This window comes from Vanellus vanellus (assembly GCF_965231255.1).
Source record: "Vanellus vanellus genome assembly, chromosome: 9".
Taxonomy (NCBI): domain Eukaryota; kingdom Metazoa; phylum Chordata; class Aves; order Charadriiformes; family Charadriidae; genus Vanellus; species Vanellus vanellus.
In genome coordinates, this window is record NC_138914.1 from 23,033,243 (window position 1) to 23,054,450 (window position 21,208).

Here is a 21,208-nt window from a genome sequence, read left to right on the forward strand (position 1 = left end):
TAGCTAAAGCTGTGGCTGCAAGGTTTGCACTGTCTTTCCCGCTTTCTCTCCAGATGTGCATGACTTACACGCTTCCCCTTCTTTCTTACCTCATCTTGACTAGTTTGTTCAGATTCTCTACAGGGCAAGCACAGAGAGGAACTTGCTGGAGGGGTTTTTAAGATACAGTTTTTATATTAAGTGCAGGATCCTAAAAGGTGAAAATTCAAACAAGGTGATAGCCCAACATGTTACATATGAAGTATCACCTTGTAATGTCTCCAGGTGTAAATGATTCAAATTTTCTCACCTCAGAGTCATACATCTTGCTTAGAGGCATTTAAAATGCCTTAGAGAATTCATTATAAGTAGAAAAATTAAAAGGCAGATAAATTTCTGCTGAGGAGTTTATTGATAACATGGATGCAGTCTCAAAGATTCTTTCACTCCATGCTTGTTTTTATGGCATTTCAGATGTTGTCAGAAATTACCTTCTGTTAGTGTAAAGTCTTTTACACTCACTCTATTTTCTTTACCTCAATAGGAAAAAAGCAAACTAAAATATCTCTAGATGCTATTTCTCGATGGTTTGGGTTTTTTCTGTCATAAGCTAATCACTGGCAGCTGCATTGTGTGACATTTTTGCCACTTATTCAAGGTAATTTAGAGTGCCTTACTTGCTAAACAGTAGAATTGCTCATCGACAGTTTGTACTACTTTATCTTTGTTGTCAACTGAATGAGACGTTGGAAAGAGTGGATGACCTGGCAGAGAGACTTGGAAATGACAAATTTAATTTTGTTACTTTACCCTGTAATATTATTACATTGGCTATAGTAGATAAGATTAAGAAACTTATATCACCTACTGCAGAATGTGCAGTTGGAGTCTCCTAGCACTAAGAACCATCAAAACCTTCATCAGTACTTGGAACAGTAGTATTTCGTAATTTGGCTAGTGATGTTTTCCTGTAGAAAAGTTGGGACTTTCTGTTCATCTCATGAGTACAAAATATTTTTATGAACCTAACCATGGGAAAGTGCAGTCGTTGTTCTAATGAGTCTAACAGATTTGGAAAAGGTTATAATATGTTGCATCACGTATGAGGTCTTCTAGTGATGAGGGAATGAACATTTAAAAATACTTTCATTTGTCATCTAATTTACAAAAAAATAAGCCCACAGAAATTACATCGTGACTATAAATCTTGCACAGAGGTACTGGGCTAATGGTAAATATTACTTAATCGGAGGTGTGGGATTTTGAGACGTTACCAGAAAGGCAGACCAGTGTTTGGTCATGAAAGAGTACTTGTTTCACCTAGAGTGGGCAGAAAATTAGGCATTTTCAATAAAGCGTGATGTTCAAAGGACCCAGAAAATTCAAACTCAAAGGAGAGACTCAGGAGTAGGAGGCAGTTTCTTCTTGATTAGATCTCTAGTGAAAACACTGTATTCAGGCACAGAACAGAGTGACAAATAGAAGGGCTCCTGATTAAAAGAACAAAGTTGGTTCTTGGGCTGGAAGATCCGTGCTGAGAAAGAATAAAATGCCTCTGTTTTGTTTAATAATCAGAGTAAAGGAGGTAACATTCTGATATAAGACAAGGGGATAGGATTATTCATTAAAAAAGAAAAGGCTAGCAATAAATTAAGAGGAAAAAAAATTGGGATTGAATCAGAGATTGTGGAAGCCTCTGAAGGTGCCACATATAAAGCTGTTCTGAAAAAAATCCCTTTTCTAGCAAGGGGATGTGCAGCACAGAAAGGGAAGTGGAATAATTGCTGCTTAATAAGCTTGCGTTCTTTATTTCTAGATTGTTTGCGTGTTCTTTTTTGATATGCTTTTGGAGCATTTTGGGCAGCTTCTGTACTGTCTGGGCAGGAAAATCCTCCACTGAAAATTGTTTACTCTGAGCTTTTTAACGAGTCACTGGTAAGGGGAGTGGGGAAGTATATGATGGTTCAGTGCCTCTGCAGAGGAAAGGTTGTGCACAAGAGCTCTGGTTTTTAAGCCTGTGTTTAAGATAGTTTTTTGCTCCAAGTTTCAGAAGTCAGGGAAGGAAAGCCCTATACCAGAAGAGGAGTGTTTTCTACAGACATTGTCTACTGCCCTTTTAAGTTTGAACTGCTCGTGTAGCTGTGTTTTCATGGTCCCCAATAAAACTAGGCAGATCAGCGATGAAGAAACCCTGTAATTTGATAGAATTAACCATGTGATAGGTTCCAATATTAGGCCTTATGGATGACTCCATAATGTGCTAATATACTCTGTAAGTGGTTGCTTTTGTTCCTAGTAATTCTCTTTCCGTATATTACGATTGACAAGACTGGTATAGGAGTGGTTGAGACAGTGATTTCCGGTAAAGATACACAGTGGAGACCAAGACGTATTGTACTGGTGGAAACAATATGATATAAAAAAAAAAAAAAAAAGGCAATGTTGTCCCATTAAACACAGAAGAAAATGTTCAGAAATCCTTTCTGTTGTGACCTCAATAGATTAAATAATAGGCTAAAATGCAAATGTTTATATGTTACCTTATTGTCAGAAGCTAGCACTATTTTTTTTTTTTATATGAACAATGTATTTTCCCTTTTCAAAAGGCAAGGCTATGACTTAGAATGAAGAGCTGCATTAATTGTGTCCTGCCTGTCGTACTGGGGAAGAAAAATTGTTTTTATGAAGTGAATCAAGTTTTGGTTAGGATTTCTGTGGATTGTCAGATCACACAGCGAATAACTGGAAAGAGCAATCCGTGTGTCCTTGCCATTACAGTGTTTCCACTGAATATGGCATTTCATCAAATTGAGTGATTAACAGCAAAATTTAATTGGCCTTATACAAAAGTGAGCCACGGAGCCTGTGTAAAATAAGCCATGCTATTTCAGAGCCAATAAAATGCGCTGCTGTTCAAATTTACAGGCTTCTGGTAATGGAGATTATCATTAATCTAATAAAATCCAATTTAACAGGGACCACTACTAAAACTAAAAATCATGCATTTGCTATGTTTTATCACTTAGTTTGTGGTGACAGTCTGCTTATTTTAAGACAATTTCTGTATGAAGTAATAGCTTGAGAAAACATAACTGTTTTATGTGAGGGTGAAATACTGGTTGGGTCAAGTGCCAAAAGTGTAAATTCACAGTGCAGAAGAAAAAAAGAACACGTTTTAAATCCAAATAGGTCATTGCAGAATCTGAGTAACACATTTAACAATATCAAGGTCTTTAAGAGTCAGGTTTTAAATAGGATATTTTATTTTTTATAACAGTCTCTTATCAGTCTCTTGTTGCAGAAACGTGGAACAAGTAATTAAAGAAAGTCCGTAAACCCGTGTGTTTACAGTATTCTTAATAACTTCTTCTGGTTAATCATTATAGCATCGTCACGGCAGTTCCAAATGATGAGTTTTATCAGCTAGGCTGGGTGGTTGGAAGTCAGTATAGCAAATGTTGATACTATCAGACAGTTGCAGAGCCCAGTGATGTTGATAGAGAGATTCCCACTGGTTTCACTAGGTTGTGGATTAGGTGACATAAAATGAAAATACGATGGAAATGTAATCATATGCTTACTTTTGATAAGTTTCTTATGGTTTTCAGATACTTACAGAAGTCTGCACGACAGTCGAAAAAGTCCTCAGCATATGGAAGAAGTAATAATCTTATTCCCCTCTGCCCTCTTCTTTTTCTTTTTTGTTTTTAAATTGAATTAAAAAATGAGTTCTTTCTAAGCAGATTTGAACTTGAAGACTGGGCTTGCTTTCTCGTCAACATTTTCTACTCTGTCACTGGGAATAGTGTACCCCGCTTTTTAAATTTGTGGAAGTCTGCCAGGTTCTGTGTCAGTAGTCTCCCACAATCTTTACGTGCATATGGTAATTCCACTGAACAAGTTCTTTGACATTCCTGTGTGTGTATATATATGTGTACATTACCTTGCTTGAAGTAAATTATGCTAGCTGTTTATAAATGTTGACGGTGCAGTTTCTGTGCTCTAGAGGGTGCTACTGTTCGAAATGATGAACAAACTTTTGCCCTGTTGTAGTAAACTGGCGCTACAATTATTTTTGAGCATCCAATCTTGTTATTGATAGGATCAGTAATTAGTTCCCAGTACACTGACCAGACGTAGCTAGAAATCAGTGTTCAAGTGGAACTGAAGCCTGGGCACGTTATGTTATTTCTATAGAAATCGGACTGCAAGTGCTCTACTACATTGACAAGTGCAGATTGCAGAGTTTAAGGCTGTGCCGTGCTGTGAAGAGAGGAGATTTGCACGACTTACACGAGCAGTTGTTTGCAGGACTGGACCCCATGTCTGCTGGATGCTTGCTTCTAACTTAAGACTGTTGCTGGAAAGCTCTGCATTGCAGTGTTAAAGAATGCAAATTGAAGAAGTATAAACCTGTTGCATGTTAGCAAATGATTTTCTTGTTGATTTTGCTGCCTATTGAAAGTATCACCAGTTTTAATGCTTTGTTCGTTTACATGAAATGAAAACACATTGGTTTCATGGCATAGTAAGTAAGGTACTGTGGAAATGTATGTAGGTGCTGTGTAGTTTGAGGGAAATATTTCAGGTCCCTTTTATATGTTTGAAACACTTTTAGTGAATCCTACTGCATTCATTGTCCTTGCCAAAGTTCAGTAAGTGGTATGAGTTTGTATTAGGCTGCATCTGTGGCGACTGTATGTTCTATAGTTGTTGAATTTTAAATGTGCAAGATTTTTATCCAGAAAATGAATTGTGTAGGAAAGAAAAAATGCATAAATATTTCACATATTTTGAAAAGATTCTGACTCTAAGAGGTCATGCTAATAACTCCAGTAGGCATTCATGTTAGTAGCTGTCTGTTTTCTCTACATTGAGGTGTTGGAAAGCAACTGTTTAAACAGTGAGTTTCAGATGAATAATGGTACAGCTTGCTTTCCTTCTCTTCCCTACATAGAATGCAAGAAATCAACAATGGGCAGCCAAATGTTGCTTGGATTGGGGTGTATTTGTTTTAACTTTACTCGTGCTGACAACTCACCTTTCACCCTTCTCAAACATCTTGCCTTGAGATCCTTCCTTTCTGCAGAGGTGCTCCGAGAGTTAATGTACAGGTGTTCTTTGCACAGTACTGAGAGTAATAAGGCATTAAAGGAATGTCAAACTACAATTCAGTGAAGGTGTCAATAGCACCAAAGAATTCCGTTCCCCATCTCCCCTCAGTAAAAAAAAAAAAATAATCAATTTAAGCATGTAGGCTTGCACATTACTTAGTGCAAATAGGAGATAATTCAAGCAGGGCATGACTGTATTTCCTAAGTGCAGTAAATAAAATGAAAACTAGGTTCTATTTCACAGCAAACTCATGCTAAGAATTTCTTAGTTTGTTCTGGAATGACTGAGTTTTGTTGTAAGTTATTTTTTAGAGATAGCAAGATAATTTCTTGCAGTTTGTGGCTGGATATTTGGAAAATATTATTGAATATTATACATTTTTGGGAATGTTGTTGGTTAATGCTTCTTTGGAATTAAGTCTGTTTAAGTGTTTAAATGTCATGTTTGTTTTAAAGTCTCAGATTGCCTAACTTCACTTCCGTTCAACGTCTTTGTCAGCGACATGGACAGTGGAGTTGAGTGCACCCTCAGCAAGTTTGCTGATGATACCAAGCTGTTTGGTGAGGTAGATACGCTGGAGGGGAGGGATGCCATCCAGAGGGACCTGGACAGGCTGCAGAGGTGGGCCCAAGCCAACCTCATGCAGTTCAACAAGGCCAAGTGCAAGGTCTTACATCTGGGTTGGGGCAATCCCAAGCACAAATACAGGCTCGGTGGGGAATGGCTGGAGAGCAGCCTTGAGGAGAAGGACCTGGGTGTGCTGATTGACGAGAAGCTCTACATGAGCCAGCAGTGTGCGATCGCAGCCCAGAAGGCCAACCGTATCCTAGGCTGCATCACAAGAAGTGTGGCCAGCAGGTCACAGGACGTGATTCTGGCCCTCTACTCCACTCTCGTGAGACCCCACCTGGAGTACTGCATCCAGCTCTGGAGTCCCCAACATAAGAAGGACATGGACCTGCTGGAGCGTGTCCAGAGGAGAGCCACGGGGATGATCCAAGGGCTAGAGCACCTCTCCTATGAGGAGAGGCTGAGAGAGTTGGGGCTGTTCAGCCTGGAGAAGAGAAGGCTCCGGGGAGATCTTATTGCGGCCTTCTAGTACCTAAAGGGGGCCTACAGGAGAGCTGGGGAAGGACTTTTTACTAGGGCATGTAGCGATAGGATGAGGGGGAATGGCTTTAAACTGGAAGAGGGCAGGTTCAGATTAAACATTAGGAAGAAGTTTTTCACTGTGAGGCTGGTGAGGCACTGGAACAGGTTGCCCAGAGAGGTTGTTGAGGCCCTATTCCTGGAGGTGTTCAAGGCCAGGCTGGATGTGCAACCTTGGGCAACCTGGTCTAGTGGGAAGTGTCCCTGCCTATGGCAGGGGGGTTGGAACTCGATGATCTTCAAGGTCCTTTCCAACCTAAACCATTCTATGATTCTATGATTGTGTTTGTTTTTTTTTTTTTTAAATTCCCATTTACTTCAAAGCAGATGCTTGCTCCCTAAGGCATGCAACTGACAGATTCCTAGAAATAATGCCTTCTTGTTAGACCTGTGAGACTGGATCATTGAATTCAGTTCTGTTTTATCACAGCAATCTTCGTGCATAATAACTTATAAACCCTCCTTCAGATTAATTACATTATCTCTAGTTATAGTCTAGAAAAAGCAAAACTTAGTAAATCAGGCACTGGCAATTTTGGTGACAACAGTCCGAGCACCTCTGATGCTTTCTTTAAAAACAATATAAAGTTTCTAAGCATATTGTTCCCAATAAACCAATTTTTCTAAATAAATAAGTGGATAAAGATTAACATGAATGGTTGTTACAATGTTGTTCACACTGAAATGCATTTCCACTGGCATTACTGACTTTAATGAGAGCAGGATTGCATCTTTTTAGTGGTACTTTTTTATAACTAATTTTGAAAAATGTATTTCAGTATGCTTAATATACCCTTTAATGTTGAAAATCACATCATATATGCTTTTTATCACAAAATACTGCGTGATAGGATGTTAAGGATAGGAGGATGTCAAAGGAAAGAGAATTGTGTATGTGTAGTAGGTAGATTCAATTAGCATATATGTGTATTTTCAGGACGCTGAAGACCATACAGGAAGCTTTCATGTAGCTACTGATTACAAATACATATATCCTTGATTTTCTCTCTCCCTGTTTTTCTGCAGGGCCAAGGCTTTTCGTGGAAAAAAGGTTCATGGAGAATATGACATAAAGGTTGAACAGGTAATTAAATTACTTAATCTGAATGTTATTTTTATATTTGTGTATTTATACAAAAACCTATATATGTATAAATACTTACCTCCCTGGAGGTATTTGAAAGACCTGTAGATGTGATGCTTAGGGACATGGTTTAGCGGTGAACTTGGTAGCGTTAGGTTAGTGGTTGGACTCAATGATCTTAAGGGTCTTTTCCAACCTTAATGATTCTGTGAGTCTGTATGCATACATGTATAGATAGATACATAGCACTTTGTGCTTCAGAAAACCCTCGCAAGTTAATTAGAACACTCAAAGATTTAGTTGTTTCATGCTAACATGGCTCTTTTTAGAGGATTCTGACCATAACTTGTACATTAAAAGCATGTCATATTGAAAAGTTGTTGCTTAGAGACCGTGAATTTCCCAGACACTTCATGAATTACATGTTGCGTTTCTGTTTCACTATTTCCTGTACTTAAGGATATACTGTTACTATATAACACTGTTGCAGTGTTAGCATGGGATTTTTAAAAAAAAAAAAAAACAACACGATAAATATGGAGATATAATTCAGGGTGCATTAGAACTATGGCTATTTTATATGAGCTAGATATCTGTAACTAGGGAATTAAATACGTCTTTTCACTGCTTTTAAATCTTCTATTCTATGAATAGATGCTACTGTAAGAAGCTTCAGTACTTAAGCTGAATTGTTTTGTCATTGAAATTTCAAAGAGTGAGGGAAAATTATCACTAGCTGTGTGGGTTCAGCTTACCTAAATTCACCATAATAGTGCAGCATCTAGCTTTGCTTCATTCTTTACACCACTGAATATCTGCTTATGTTCTTGGCTTGGAAACATGGAAAGCTTTGCCAGGGATCTTCAAGAGTATTGCGGGAGAGATGGGGAAAAAGAAGACAAGCTATTTTGTCCCAAAATACCATTCACACCTAGATCAGACCACGCAGTTGACGTTAGACACACTGTCTCTTTAATATTAACAAAAACTGTGTGTAAGCCCAGAATATCCTTCATATGGTCTCTTGTAGGTCCAGAACCACCTTTAATCAGTAAGCGATTGAATGTTTCTGAACCCTACTAACCCTACTAACACGTCAATGTTGTGACAATTGTATACTACTTTAGTGTTCTTTCGCTAATACGAGAGGATTATTTTATTTTTATACAGCAACCTATCACATACAGTATTTTCTATCATGTACTAAGCTTTTAAACTACAAACTATATTGTGAATCCTTGTAATAGTTTAACATGATTTATTAATCAGAGATATGAGTTGTCAATCTCAGATTAAATAGATTTTAAACGTTCTTTCACATTGTCAGCACTCATACAAATATTTCAATCTCTCACCATTTGCAATGTTTTTACAATAAGCTTAAAACTGCTCCTTGTGTTTAGAACATTGTAACACTGATCCAAGAAAGCATATAAGCGTGTGGGATTTAATGAAGAGACCCCCATGCTTGAAATCAAGCACATACTTAAGCTATCGAGTTGGACCGGTGGTTAGAGTAATCAACACTTGCCTTAACCGAATGCTAAATTCTGAAAGCCCTAGACAGATTTTACTTAGGAAGACTTTCAGTGATACCATTTTTCAAGAGGAGACTAATGAGAATTCTGACGCTCTCTATTCTGTATTAGTGTCCGGGATAGCAAAGACGCTTTTATTTATCCACTAGAAGACAGTTGGCTGCATTTCAATTATTCTGCTGTGTAATGTTATTGTAAAGTGCCTTGAGAGTCTAAGCTGATGAAAGACTGTGGATAAATGAAAAACATCCTGTCCTTTCCTTTCACATAACTGTAGATTCAGAGTATGGAGTGATTCCTTTTAAATTCCACATTGCCAGTGAGAGAAGATACTTTGAAAAAGTTCTTTATTTGTGAATTTTTTGAGGCAATTGTTTATTAGCACCAGATCTTTGAAAGAGTAAATGTACATAAAGGAACTAAAGGGGTGAAGTATACGAAGAGGCACTAAATGCTATCAGAAAATGTTCTATTTATCATAGTTATTTTAACATTGCTTTTGTACTGTTTTCTTCAAAACTTTACGTAAATGTTTGTTGAGTCTGTATTAATATCTGTGATAACACCATACAAAGCAAAAGTATAGTCTCTACACTGCTGTGCAGGCGTGAATAAGGGAGTACATTTGCTACTGCCTCACAGTCCTTTTTCAGAAAGTTTTTTTTTTCTTTTTGCTTTCTTTGTATTAGAATTTATTCAAATGGGATGTGTCGTACGTGGCAAATACTGTTAAATTAATATCCTCTCAGTGCTCATTTTATTCCAAATATATGCTGTCAGCAGTTCAGATACTAATACTTAAAAGAAGGGGTTTAGGAAATTAAAGGTAAAATAAACCTGACTGACTAATGTGAGTCTTCTTTTCGTAGGCAGAATTTTCAGAAATCAACTTGATAGCCCATGCTGACGGCAATTATGCAGTAGATATTCAAGTATTTCGAAATGGCACTAAAGTTGTCAGGTAAGAAAAACTAAATAACAGCAAAAAGCAGTAAATGGCATAATGTCTGCATGTAAAGGGTACGGAATGATTTTGTGCGTATGTGCGACAGGGATTTTGATTGACACAATACATCTCGGTCATTGGCATGAAAAGTGGGAAATAAACTATCTGACCAGTGTCAGACAGTCCTGTTTGTGACAGGAGGGAAATCTCGACATTTTTATCCCAGGAAAGATGGATTTGGTTAAGATGGGAGTGAAGTCTGGTGTGAAGAATACGTGATTGGGAGTTAGGGTTATTGATTTGGGTCTTTGCTTCAAAAATAAGACAGCCTTGCTGATTTTGTACATGCCAGACCTTTCCAGATGAGCAGTATTTATTTCCAGTGTTGAATCTTTTCTTTTGAAACAGGCCAAGTCAGAGCATTTCTCTCAGGATAGTTAGTGGAGTATCACTGCCTGTTTGAAAGATGGCCATTTAAAAGCCCAAGATTTCCCAATATGCTGTTTTGTCCAAAAAGGATCGTTCCAATTGAAGGCAGGGTCATTTTACCTTTTTTTTTTTTTTTTTTTTTTTTTTTTTTTTTCTCTCCAGTGAGGATGTCAACAGCCCTGTAAACGTAAGGGGAGAAAACAGGGGTATGTCTGGGGAAAGTGAAAGCTTAAGTAAGAATTAGCTTGATTTATTTATTTTTATTTATTAGAAATATTTCAGGCAGCCCTATATTTTATCTAATTAGTGGGAATTACTCCTATTTTGGCAAGTGCAGTTAAGTATGAGTTAAGCGTTGCAGTTGTTTGGCTGAACAATTGCATTCTGCAAGGTAGATCAAGCCACTAACAGTGACCTGGTAGTTCCCTGCTTATGTTTATCTTCAGGCAGGAGTAAGAGTTCGGGGAGCTGGACAGCATACAGCGTGTCTTGTATCTTTGTGGCTTTGCACAACATCTGTCCAAATAAGATTTGGAAATTTCATGTAAAAAAAAAAAAAAATCAGGGGAAAAAATATTGAAAATAAATGTACTTTATACTTTCAAACTCACAACTGTTTAATCTCTCTTGTGTTCTAAATATACTGCAGCTTAATACAACACCGACTTATGCCAAATCCACAATGTTATTTCCTTGAAAGAGATTTCATTTTAGTTTAATTTAGTTTAGTTTTTTGGGTTTTTTTCCTGATGATAGACGTTTTGGAGCCAGGAAATCTTTATCACTGCTCCTTAGTGGCTTTTCTGTACAGAATTTTCCAAACAGAACAAAAATATTGCGGCCAAGTTAGCATCAAAACATGTGACTACTTCATGTGAATTGGGAACCTCCATAGAAGGATGTATATTTGCAGTTTGTGACAAAACTTGGTAAAACTGCTGCTTTTGTTAAGAAGCAGAGAAATCTTGTTGTGTCATCAGATAAATCTGATAATAAGATGCCAGAGGATTTTATAATATTCTCAGTTTTACGGGTAATTTATTTAACCCAGTAGAACTACCTGAAGTTGAGAAATTTCACTCAAAGCTGTATGAAATACCTGCATGCGTGCTTTCTGTTGTGAGGATATGCAGACACGATGGGACAGCAGTTCTCTGTTTCTGTGGTAACTTCTCTGGAGATACAGAATAATTTTTTAAAAACAAAAGTGTTTTTCATAAATGTTCTGTGTCTTCCGGTAAGTGCTAGTCTTCATCTTGCTTTAAGCCTAGTAGGTTTGTAAGTTTATAGCCTGAAGCTTCCAATGAGCTTCTTGTGTCACTCAGGAACGCAGAGATACTGACGGGTATTACTTTACTTGTTCAGTTGGTAAGGAACTTCATTTGAAATCCAGCGTTAAATCTGGGTCAGATGATAGGATGTGTGGCATGTTCCTTTGTTTCTGTCTGTCTCAGCTGTCAAGAGAGATGGGGAAACTACTGGTCCCACTAGTATCAAAGTTCATTATTAAATATGGACTATGAGCATATTACTTAAAAGGGAATACTGAGATGAAAAGTCTCACGTGTTATTAATGTAACATCAAAGTGACTTTGTATCTTAGACTTATGAGCAAAATATTAGTTTGTAAAATCATAGACATTTCAGTGACAACATTTTGATGCCTTAGTTTAGGAGGAAAAAACTGTGTAACAAGCGCCTGCTTGTTTCGGTTTTGTGAATGAAAATAAAATCATGAAAAATGATATCTCATGTTACATAATGCTGAGATTTTTGGATCTTGCAAATCCTGGAGCTGGGATTAAAATTTTTCTCATGACCTTCTTTTGTATACACAATCATTCTATCCAGCAGTAATTACAGAACTAGAACAATTATGTAAATGTGTCTTGTCCCTTTGAGGAGATTTTGCAAAGCAAAATATATATTATTTTTTTTTAAGTACATTCCCCAATTCCCCAGTTGTTTCATTAAATCAGTATTTTAAAGGACACTTTCTGTCCTTTTATTTAAAAACAGTGTTGTCTTTGGGGTGATGTGTAAACCCCTTAGCACTATTTTAAATTATAGAGGGGGTTTCTCTGTCACTGAGTGGTCTGTGTTTTTGATTAAGGCATCATTAGTCCTCTAAGTATTATACTCATTCTGTGCCAGTAAATCGAATTTCCTAGTTTCAAACGCTTGGCACACCACCGTGAAACCTGGATCACAAATTCTCTGAACTATGCTACAAATATTTTTTTTTTTTGGAGGCTTGTTAAAGGCAAGCATTTCTTTACCAGTTTTGGTCACCAGCCTATGCTGCCGTTTTAATGACTCTTGACAGCAAATCTTTATAATGCTGCTTTTGCCAAATTGTGCATTACATTTGAAAGCCAACTTAAGAATCCAGCTGATGTACTTTGACTACTGCATTCAGGCTGGAGTCTCAAAACTGCTTAAGCAATTTTAACATTAATTTTAGTTGGTTTGGTTTTGTTTTATTTTGCTGGAGTGAGACTTCTGAATCATTTTGTAATCTTTGAACTTTCTCACTCCAGTATACAGCTTATATTTATACAAGGCATGTAAATAATTACACTAATTTACTACACTAATTTATTTTACACTGCAGTTATACCTCTTTCAGGAGGTTGATAGCTTCAAGCTAGTTGGTGTTTTTTCCACCTGTAAAATTTGAATACGGAAGAGAATCTTTCAACAGTCAAGTTTAGGAGTGAATTGCCCCTGTACTGGCTCTGTCCTGTTGCATTACATCTTCTGTTTTCCATAATCTTCCTCAGTAACTAAATGTCAGCGTTTGAATAAGGTGAAGATGGTGTCAGACTGTTCTCAAAGGTGTGTGGCGATAGGACAAGAAGCCACGGAGGCTGCAACAGGGGAAATCCTGATTAGGTACAAGAGAGACAGAGGGAAAAAAAAGTGCAGTTTTAAGTTTAGAAATTAATTTTGGGAAGTGTCTCGATCGAAAGTTGACTTGTGATTATCTCCTGATTACGGTACGATTCCTTTTATGATCAGTGGGGTTGCTTCGTCTCTTACTGTCTTTAAAACAGTCTGACAATAGTTGTGAAAAAAATTCTTCCCAAGAAGCTTAGGTTTCTGGGAGATACATTTGCGTGCTTTTTTTTGGATTCTCATTGTTCAGGAATTGGTGTACATAAAATAAGAACATACTCAGAGTTTATATATATGATTTATCTTTTGGTGGAACAACAACCTGAAAAGCCACGATAACTTATCTCTCCTCTTAACGGAGCTGATGTTTTCTGAACAGTAGTTAAGAAATGATACAGTACAGATTTTCATAAAGCCATAGTAATTCTTTGACTTGTAGCATTTTCCTGTTTTTTTGAGTGTTCTTTTAGTACTTCTCTATCCATCAGTGAGACATTTTTCCCTTTTAAGATTTTGCTGTTGAAGGAAAAATGATCATTGACTTTTAGCAATGTATCTTTTTCTTGCTAGGTCATTCAGGCCTGATTTTGTCCTTGTTCGACAACATTCATTCAGTATGGCAGAAAATGAAGATTTCCGTAACTTGATCATTGGAATGCAGTACGCAGGCATCCCTAGCGTCAACTCCCTGGAATCAGTCTATAACTTCTGTGACAAACCGTGGGTGGTAAGTGATGTACCAAAAAGTTCTGGTGCAAAAAAGAGTTAGTGACTTCTTTTTGTTTGCTTGTTTAGTTCCCTTTCATGAATATTGAGTATCAAACTGCAAAGTTACTTAGCAGAGCAGTGAAGCAATAGTGAAAGGGATAAAAAGTAAACTAAGATATTTAAATTATCTTTTCAAAGAGCTAGTGTGGAGACAGAGAGAAAAAATATTTATTGTACAAATAATGAAATAAGTGAGGAAACTAACGGAAAGTCTATCCCCTGCTAACATACTTCCTCAAGTGAGGAAAGTGTGTTTATTCACAATTTGTCTGGGAAAAGCAAGCTGAGAATATTTTTCGTGTTTGTGGTTTTGAACGCAATTTAAACAGACTTTTAGCCAGTGTTTTCCTCATGCCTGTGAAATTTTTGAGGCTACGCTTTAGCGAGGAAATCTGAAGCTGTTCGTTTCCTCATTTGAAAGCTCTTTTCATAATCTTGTGCATATGGGGTAGGAGTTAGTCTTTTCAGTTACACCTAGAGTAATGCGATACACTGGAGAATCACTGATATTAGCTAATTTTAGTGTAGGAGCCAATTCAGTTTTTCATTACATGCTTTGTAGTGATGGAGGTAGAATTTGTTGATCCTTTTGGTTCATAGAAAACTAAAAATTAGTAGCAACAAATTAAAATGTGGGGCTGTGAAAGATGATTATTGGTGGTGCAGTCACTGTACCTGTAGTAGTTATATTCAGTTGCCCAAGAGCTAATGAAACGTTAAAGAATAACGCTTGTTATAAATAGCCAAAGCTTCATAACCTTTTCCTCTGATGTCTGGGTAAGAAAAGAACAGTTGTTGGTATTTTTCATGCTGAAGGAAGGTTTTACTGTAATACTTTTTATTGCCTTGAATATGTTTATTTTTTCACACTTACTGTGAAAATCTTTCCAAAAAATTGTCAGCAGATTTTAACATATACCTCTTACAGCTCATTTTATTATACTTTTACTTTGCAGTAAACTACAGTGGGGAATAAATAATTGATAGAGCATTTATAACTTCTCAGATACACATTGTACATTGCCGAATCCATTATTTTAATACATCATATTTTCTATGCTGTGTGGCATTTCTTAATGCTTTGATTCATTGTATGCAATAAAGATGGGTGGTGAAGCAATAACAGTAACATTTATATGCAGTAACGATGCAATAAAAGTAAATGAGTAAGTCCACCTTGTAATACTCTTCTGGTGGCATTAGTGTCATGGGTGTTCTTCCACCAAACCTACAATGCTGTCTCGTTCTTACAACTGGTCTTGTTGCACATAAAATTTCTCTGCTGATTTTTTGCTCTTATAATAATAACTGGGAGTTACTAGCAGTTGTAGGAATATTTACTATAGTAACTGGAAGACCTGGCAAAAGAAAATACAAGGTTACATGTGTAAAACAATTGTCGTGTTCCGTATCATTTGTTGTTGTTGTTGTTCTATACAGTACACCTCATAAACAAATAATAAAGTGTTATGCTTATAAGGGTTTATTTGAATTTAGAGTTATCATAATTTTAAAATAGTCTTGAATTATGGTAGAGCCTTTTTAAGATGTGACATAGCAGTTCACGATGAAATGGCTCTCTTCTGAATTGCCAAATCTGTATCTTTGCTATATGCAAAACTTCCCTTTTTAGCTGAAATTTCTGTAGTTTGTCTCAACCTAGATACAAATGAAATGAAAATATTTTTAAGCTGATCGTATTTTATTTGAACATAGAGAAGAATGATTAATTTTTCCTTTGAGATTTTTCTGCCTTCTGACCACCGAAACATTTTGTTTGAAGGACTTAAATTTTGCACAGCCTCAGCAAGAGTCCATTTCACATCTCTTAGGTGTTTCCTCTCAGAAATTACTGTTCTAGAGACATTTTAAAGTGTCAGGTCACATGCTTCACTAGAGTAGACAGTGAGGCTGGGTAGGGAATGTTTGTGTGTTGTGCATGCTTTGCTCCACCGATGGTCTCAATTCTGTGTTTTAACCTGTAACCATAAGCGAAGCCTGCAAACGTGAGATTGGTTCCCGTTCTGAATATGTGGTGTCACTTTACTTTAGCTGGATCCTACTTAGGAGTGTGGACTTTAAATTTGAGCACAAAAATGGTTTCTGTACAAACACAAGGAGGCTTGTGTGGGCATTTAACTTGGAATATACTGATTTCTGTTCTTTGTGGCAGTGGGAGATGTAGAGACAACCAGGTTCATCCCAGAGCATCATGGAATCTTAATCAGATTTAGGAAAGGTAAACACTGCAAGAAGACATGCAAACCTGTTTCAACTCAGGCCCAGAATAAATATTCTGAGGGTAAAAATCCACTGATCCTTTGATTTGGACAATTTCATGGATGTTGAAATAATGCAACAGAAGCTAGGGAGCGTTGGTTTTGCTAGTATTATCTTCTCACTTGTTCGATTGCACCTAGCTCATACATGCTACCCTGCCTACGTGAAATCCCTGCTGCAAACTGTAGTCTAGTTTTGGATCCCTCAATCTATCGCTGCATGCTGGCATGATGCATAAAAGCTATTGATGCCCATACTGTGCTCGTAGATGGACTTTAAGCCAGTGAATCGAGCAGTATTGCCCACTTAAAATGACATGTATTTAAGCTGAACTTGATACAAACTTAGTTAAACTGTAACTAGGAAAAACTAGCAGAATTAGTCTGCAAGTTCCTTGATCGCAAACCAGGTCAACATTTACAGCACTGATTAAAGGTATTGAACCACCTGCCAGTCTGATCTCTTATATACTCCATGACTTGGTGAAACTGAAATTCTGTGTTTGCAGTTAAGTTCTTACTTAAATTTCTGTCTTTCTCATAATGGCTTAAACACTGGAATTCACTCTAATTCTGATTACATTTTATATTATTTGTAGTCTTAAGTCAAATAAAAAGAAGAGTAGGTTCCACTTCATACACATATGATCTTTTCATAAAGTACATATTACTGCCAGAAAGTTTCAGAACGCATATTCAGCAGTCATGAGTCAGTTTTGTCAGTTTTGCAGTAGTGCAAGTAAGCAAGCGTGTGCTTAGACTTACCATGGATTAGCCCCTTTTCTTCATAGCGTGTAAAGGATGCCTTTTTGGACAATTCCTCTGTTAACGCAGGTGACCTGATACTTTTATGAAAGCTATTTCTATAAAAATTGCAAGTTCAAATGCCTTATGAAAAATTAGAAATCAGAACTCTAGATAAAGCCATAAGTAACAATCTTTATTAATTGATGAGAAATAAATTAATTTCCCTGCAGGTAAAATTTGAGTGGCAGAAGTGAATTGCAATTTCTATAACATCAGAAAAAAAATAGGGTGTCATGGGCAATTGATCTTACATCAGTGTAAAATCAGAAGTAGCTCAGAATTGCTAGGAGGGGAAGTCAGGAAAGTTAGAGTAGTTACAAAAGGGCTATGGAATAAAATCCAATATGTAAGGTCTTTGTTTTTTAAATTATTGTTCTTCAAAGCATCAGGTCTTTGCTTTTTATAGAATCTACAGCTCCAGATGCACAGCATCTCTTTGCAACCCAGAGGGCAGATTCACACCCTGTGTTAGAAACTGAAGCACTTGCCCTAAATTTTTCGGCAGAACTCTTTTTGTGCTATATTTGCAGACACACACAGGTTTTTATGCTTTTGCCAATAGGCAGTCAGCAACTTTGTATTTGATCCGAGGTACGTTAATGGGGTGTGGTGGGAGGGTTGCCAGGAAGATACTAAAAACATTTCTGAAAATGGGTCTTACAGCTTGTGTTTTCTGGTGTCAGGACATACATAGTTCCTTCGAATGCATGTCAAAAGTTCAAAGCACCATATAACTCTTTGAAAATTCAGGATGCTAGCAACCATGGCAAAGAAAATATTGAAATGAATGTGTGTGGTGAGAGGTTTGCATACTGAAATATGTTAATGATTTGGGATTATTACAGTACTCCTGTTATTTCACTTCTGTGATAACACTACCTACCTCATGAAAAATTCACGGTCCTGGCTTGTGAGATGGATTTCACTTAAATGCTAGTAAGAATGTCAGAAAGCTACTCACCAAAGGGGAAAGCATGTGTTTTATAAATAAAGGCTAAGTTCTTTATTACTGAGTGCATGCAGAGTTATGGAGGAACCAGTTTAAGGTTCATACCCTCTCTTATGATGTTGGAATGTTTCATTGCATTGTCATGTTGCGATGTAATAGTCTTGTGCATGAGTGGTCGCATTAAAGGAGATAAAAATTTTACTTAGTCTAATTTGCATCGAGTTAAGGTGAGGCAAAAATGCATACTTTCCTTGTTGGAGTTGTGATCCATCTTATATTTTACTCATGTCTAATGGCGTGCAGAACCTGCTGTAAAGCATTTCTGAAAGTTTTGTAATAGTAAAAAGAAAAAAAAACCAGCATAATTAAATACCCAAAGTTATGATTTATTATTTAAAGTATCAATCTAGATATTTTAGCTCTGTTTTCCTTTAGAAAATGTCATTCAAGAAGTGAGATGTTCCTTAACTGAGGCTTATGAGATTGTATGCAATCTTTCCAATAGTACGCGATATAAGTAAGTGAAGTAAGTAGTTGCGGAGGCTGGAAGTAACTAGAAAATGTGATGATAATGACAGCGCTTGCAGTAATAGGTAAAATCTCATGCTTGTGATTCAGGCTGGGGAAGCAATGTTTTAAAAACCCCACGATTTTTCAGTGTATTGGATTGGAATTTTAATAAATTTCTTCTGTCCTGCACACAGACTTTTGCATACCTCCTATTAAGATTTATGTGAAATTTGCATGCTTAAGTGTTTACATCAATTGGACCCTGTTCTTGATTTTAGCTTCAGTTGCAAGAAGTGGTGATAGGGTTGCAGTCTTGGAATACCACAGATGATGAGCTCCTTGCCCATACTGCGTACAGCAGATTGCCAATACGGGGAATTACGCAGTGAGGCAGAGTTAACTGGTGAGTAGAGTAAACATGCAGACTCTGACTTATTTGTCAGGGACTGCAAGGTTCAATGTCCACGGCTGCTGTAGATAGAACACTTTATTTCAGTTAAACCTGGACTGTGACGTACTAATTGCATGCCTTATAGTAGCTAGGTTGCCGCTTTGAGGTTCAGATAGTGATAAGCATTTTAACACTGCAGAGATTGCAGAATTGCTGCAATTGTATAGACCAAATTTATATGATTGAAGAGAAAAAAATTTCATAAAATCAGTCCAATTCTATGAAAGCTGCTCTGGTTTCTGCAGAGGAGAAACATAGCAGTATCTGTACCTGGCCGCAAATGTGTTGTCTTGTTAATGTGCCCTGGGAGGCTATAGCGGTTGGTATAGGCGGCTTCAAGGATCTGCTGATAAATTAATTACACGTTTACTCTGGTGAAGACACAACCTACAACGTATTCATGGGTCTACAAAAAACACTTGTGAGTGCTGTGACCTTAATTAGCTGTTGCCATGCTGGTGGAAGAGTCTGTATTTAGCTTGAAATGGTGAGTTGATGTGATCAGGGAGGGGATGTAGAAAGCCTACTGCAGCATGTCAAGCCACTGCGGAGTTGTAACAGCTTGCGAAGAGACATCTGTCCCTGCAGAATGGGACAGCTGGGTGCTGAGCAGGCTTGGCCCCAAGTGAAGTAAACTCTGTTGGCAGAGTGACAAACTGCTACATCAGTTCAGTGATGTGGGAAACAAAGGCAAAAAATGGGAACCATATTTTGGTCAAAAGCTGGCAGAGTGGAATTAAGACGCAGAAGGTATTATTTTAAAGACCGCTGAAAGATTCTGGCATTTTCTACGTAGAGCTCCAGATGTGAACCCATCTTGTACTGAAACATCTTCAAAAGATCCCTGGGACTTTGTCCGCTTCATTGTAGGAATTTATTGTTAAGGGTTTTAAATGTAAGAGAAGTGCCATAGAACACTTTGTTATGCCAAAATTCATTTCCTTGCTCATCTGCGGTCGTTCTGAGGGAAGGCTGGTTAAGGCTTTTCCTTTTGTCAAACTTGGTAGTGTTGTAAATCTTGCAGTTCTTGTTTGTTTATTTTGGTTTGTGAGCAGACAAACGAATACTTTTTTTGCAAGTTTGTTGACATTTTTCTTTTTTGCTCCTTTTGCCAAGCTTACGTAACTCTGTGCCTTTATATGTTTGTATTTTGCTCTGCATTTCTTTTCCAGATGACTTTCTACTTATCTGTCTTCATGTTTCTACTCTTATTGGACATTTCATTTCTCTCTTCTTACCTTGCTATGTTTGGAAAGTCTGTTTTAACTGCCCTTTCTTGCTGTCTGATGGTATTACAGTACTCTCCTTGTTTTCTCCTCCTTCACGTGTTGCTGTTAGAAGTTGCACTCCTGTGTTTTTCCCCTTCCAAGCTATACTTTAATAATCTTGAGCAACAGATTGGGGCACTGGCAGGAATCCTGTAGGCACTCTGCAGGGAGGAGCATATAAAAGACATGAGCTCTGTTCATTCCAGCCTCCTCTTGACAGAAATTATTGAAGCTAGGCTAACAGGCAGACACAACCACGCAGATGAGTTTCAATATTGTGTATCTTCTGGAGAATGAATAACAAATAAAATGAACGTGCTCAAGAAGAGAAGTCTTTTGAAAACCTATTCACTGTAAATCTGTGAGACTTTTCAATGCTATTCCATGTCTGTTTTGGAGAAAGAAATAATAAATTTCTTACCAAATATGTATCGCACTATAAGAAAATTCTGTGCTTGTTACCAAAAATAAGGTTTGCACAATAAAGCTGAACAAGGGGCTAGAATTTGGCAGGTTATTGCTCCTCTCTATGTGCCAAAGGGGATGTTACTGAAAGTCAAGGCTAAAGAATGCATACCTGCAATCTTGCTTCAGCTCAGTTTGGGAAGACATTTAGGGATGTTCAAATTTAATGTCTGTTAACACTATAAATCTTGGAAGTGTTCAGACCTGTATTTTAGTCAATAGCTATAGTTTTATGTACTTCATTAGATGAAACCTGGAGCCAGCACTGAACTTGATTGTTTCAGCCATTCTGACAAGACTGATCTACTTGATAGATCATGACAGGGCAACCAGAGCCCACCCAAAGAGGTTGTTTCGTGGCCTTTTCCTACCCCTGTACTTCAGGGGTACTGTAGGAAGAGCAGTTCCTTTCTTTTGCTTCAGCACTCCAGCCAGGTGCCGTCCATCTCCTCCTCAACTGGTGAACAGTTGCTCTCTTTGGCACTGGACACAATTGCATGGGTGGTAAAGTTTGAACAGCTTCATGTGATAATGTGTGGCAGTCTCCATAACAAATTCAATTTGCCTGTTTGC

At 37.4% G+C, this 21,208-nt stretch overlaps 1 protein-coding gene across 1 annotated transcript in view; it reads left to right on the forward strand.

Moving 5' to 3' along the window:
• SYN2 (synapsin II) overlaps nt 1–21,208 on the forward strand; it is a gene marked incomplete at both ends in the record, with an annotated part of 194,440 nt that overhangs the window by 65,660 nt on the left and 107,572 nt on the right. Inside the window, 3 exons of the mRNA XM_082487583.1 lie at nt 7,270–7,327; nt 9,735–9,826; nt 13,709–13,865. Of these exons, the coding sequence (XP_082343709.1) occupies nt 7,270–7,327; nt 9,735–9,826; nt 13,709–13,865 (307 nt within the window). The remainder of the gene's footprint in view (nt 1–7,269; nt 7,328–9,734; nt 9,827–13,708; nt 13,866–21,208) is intronic.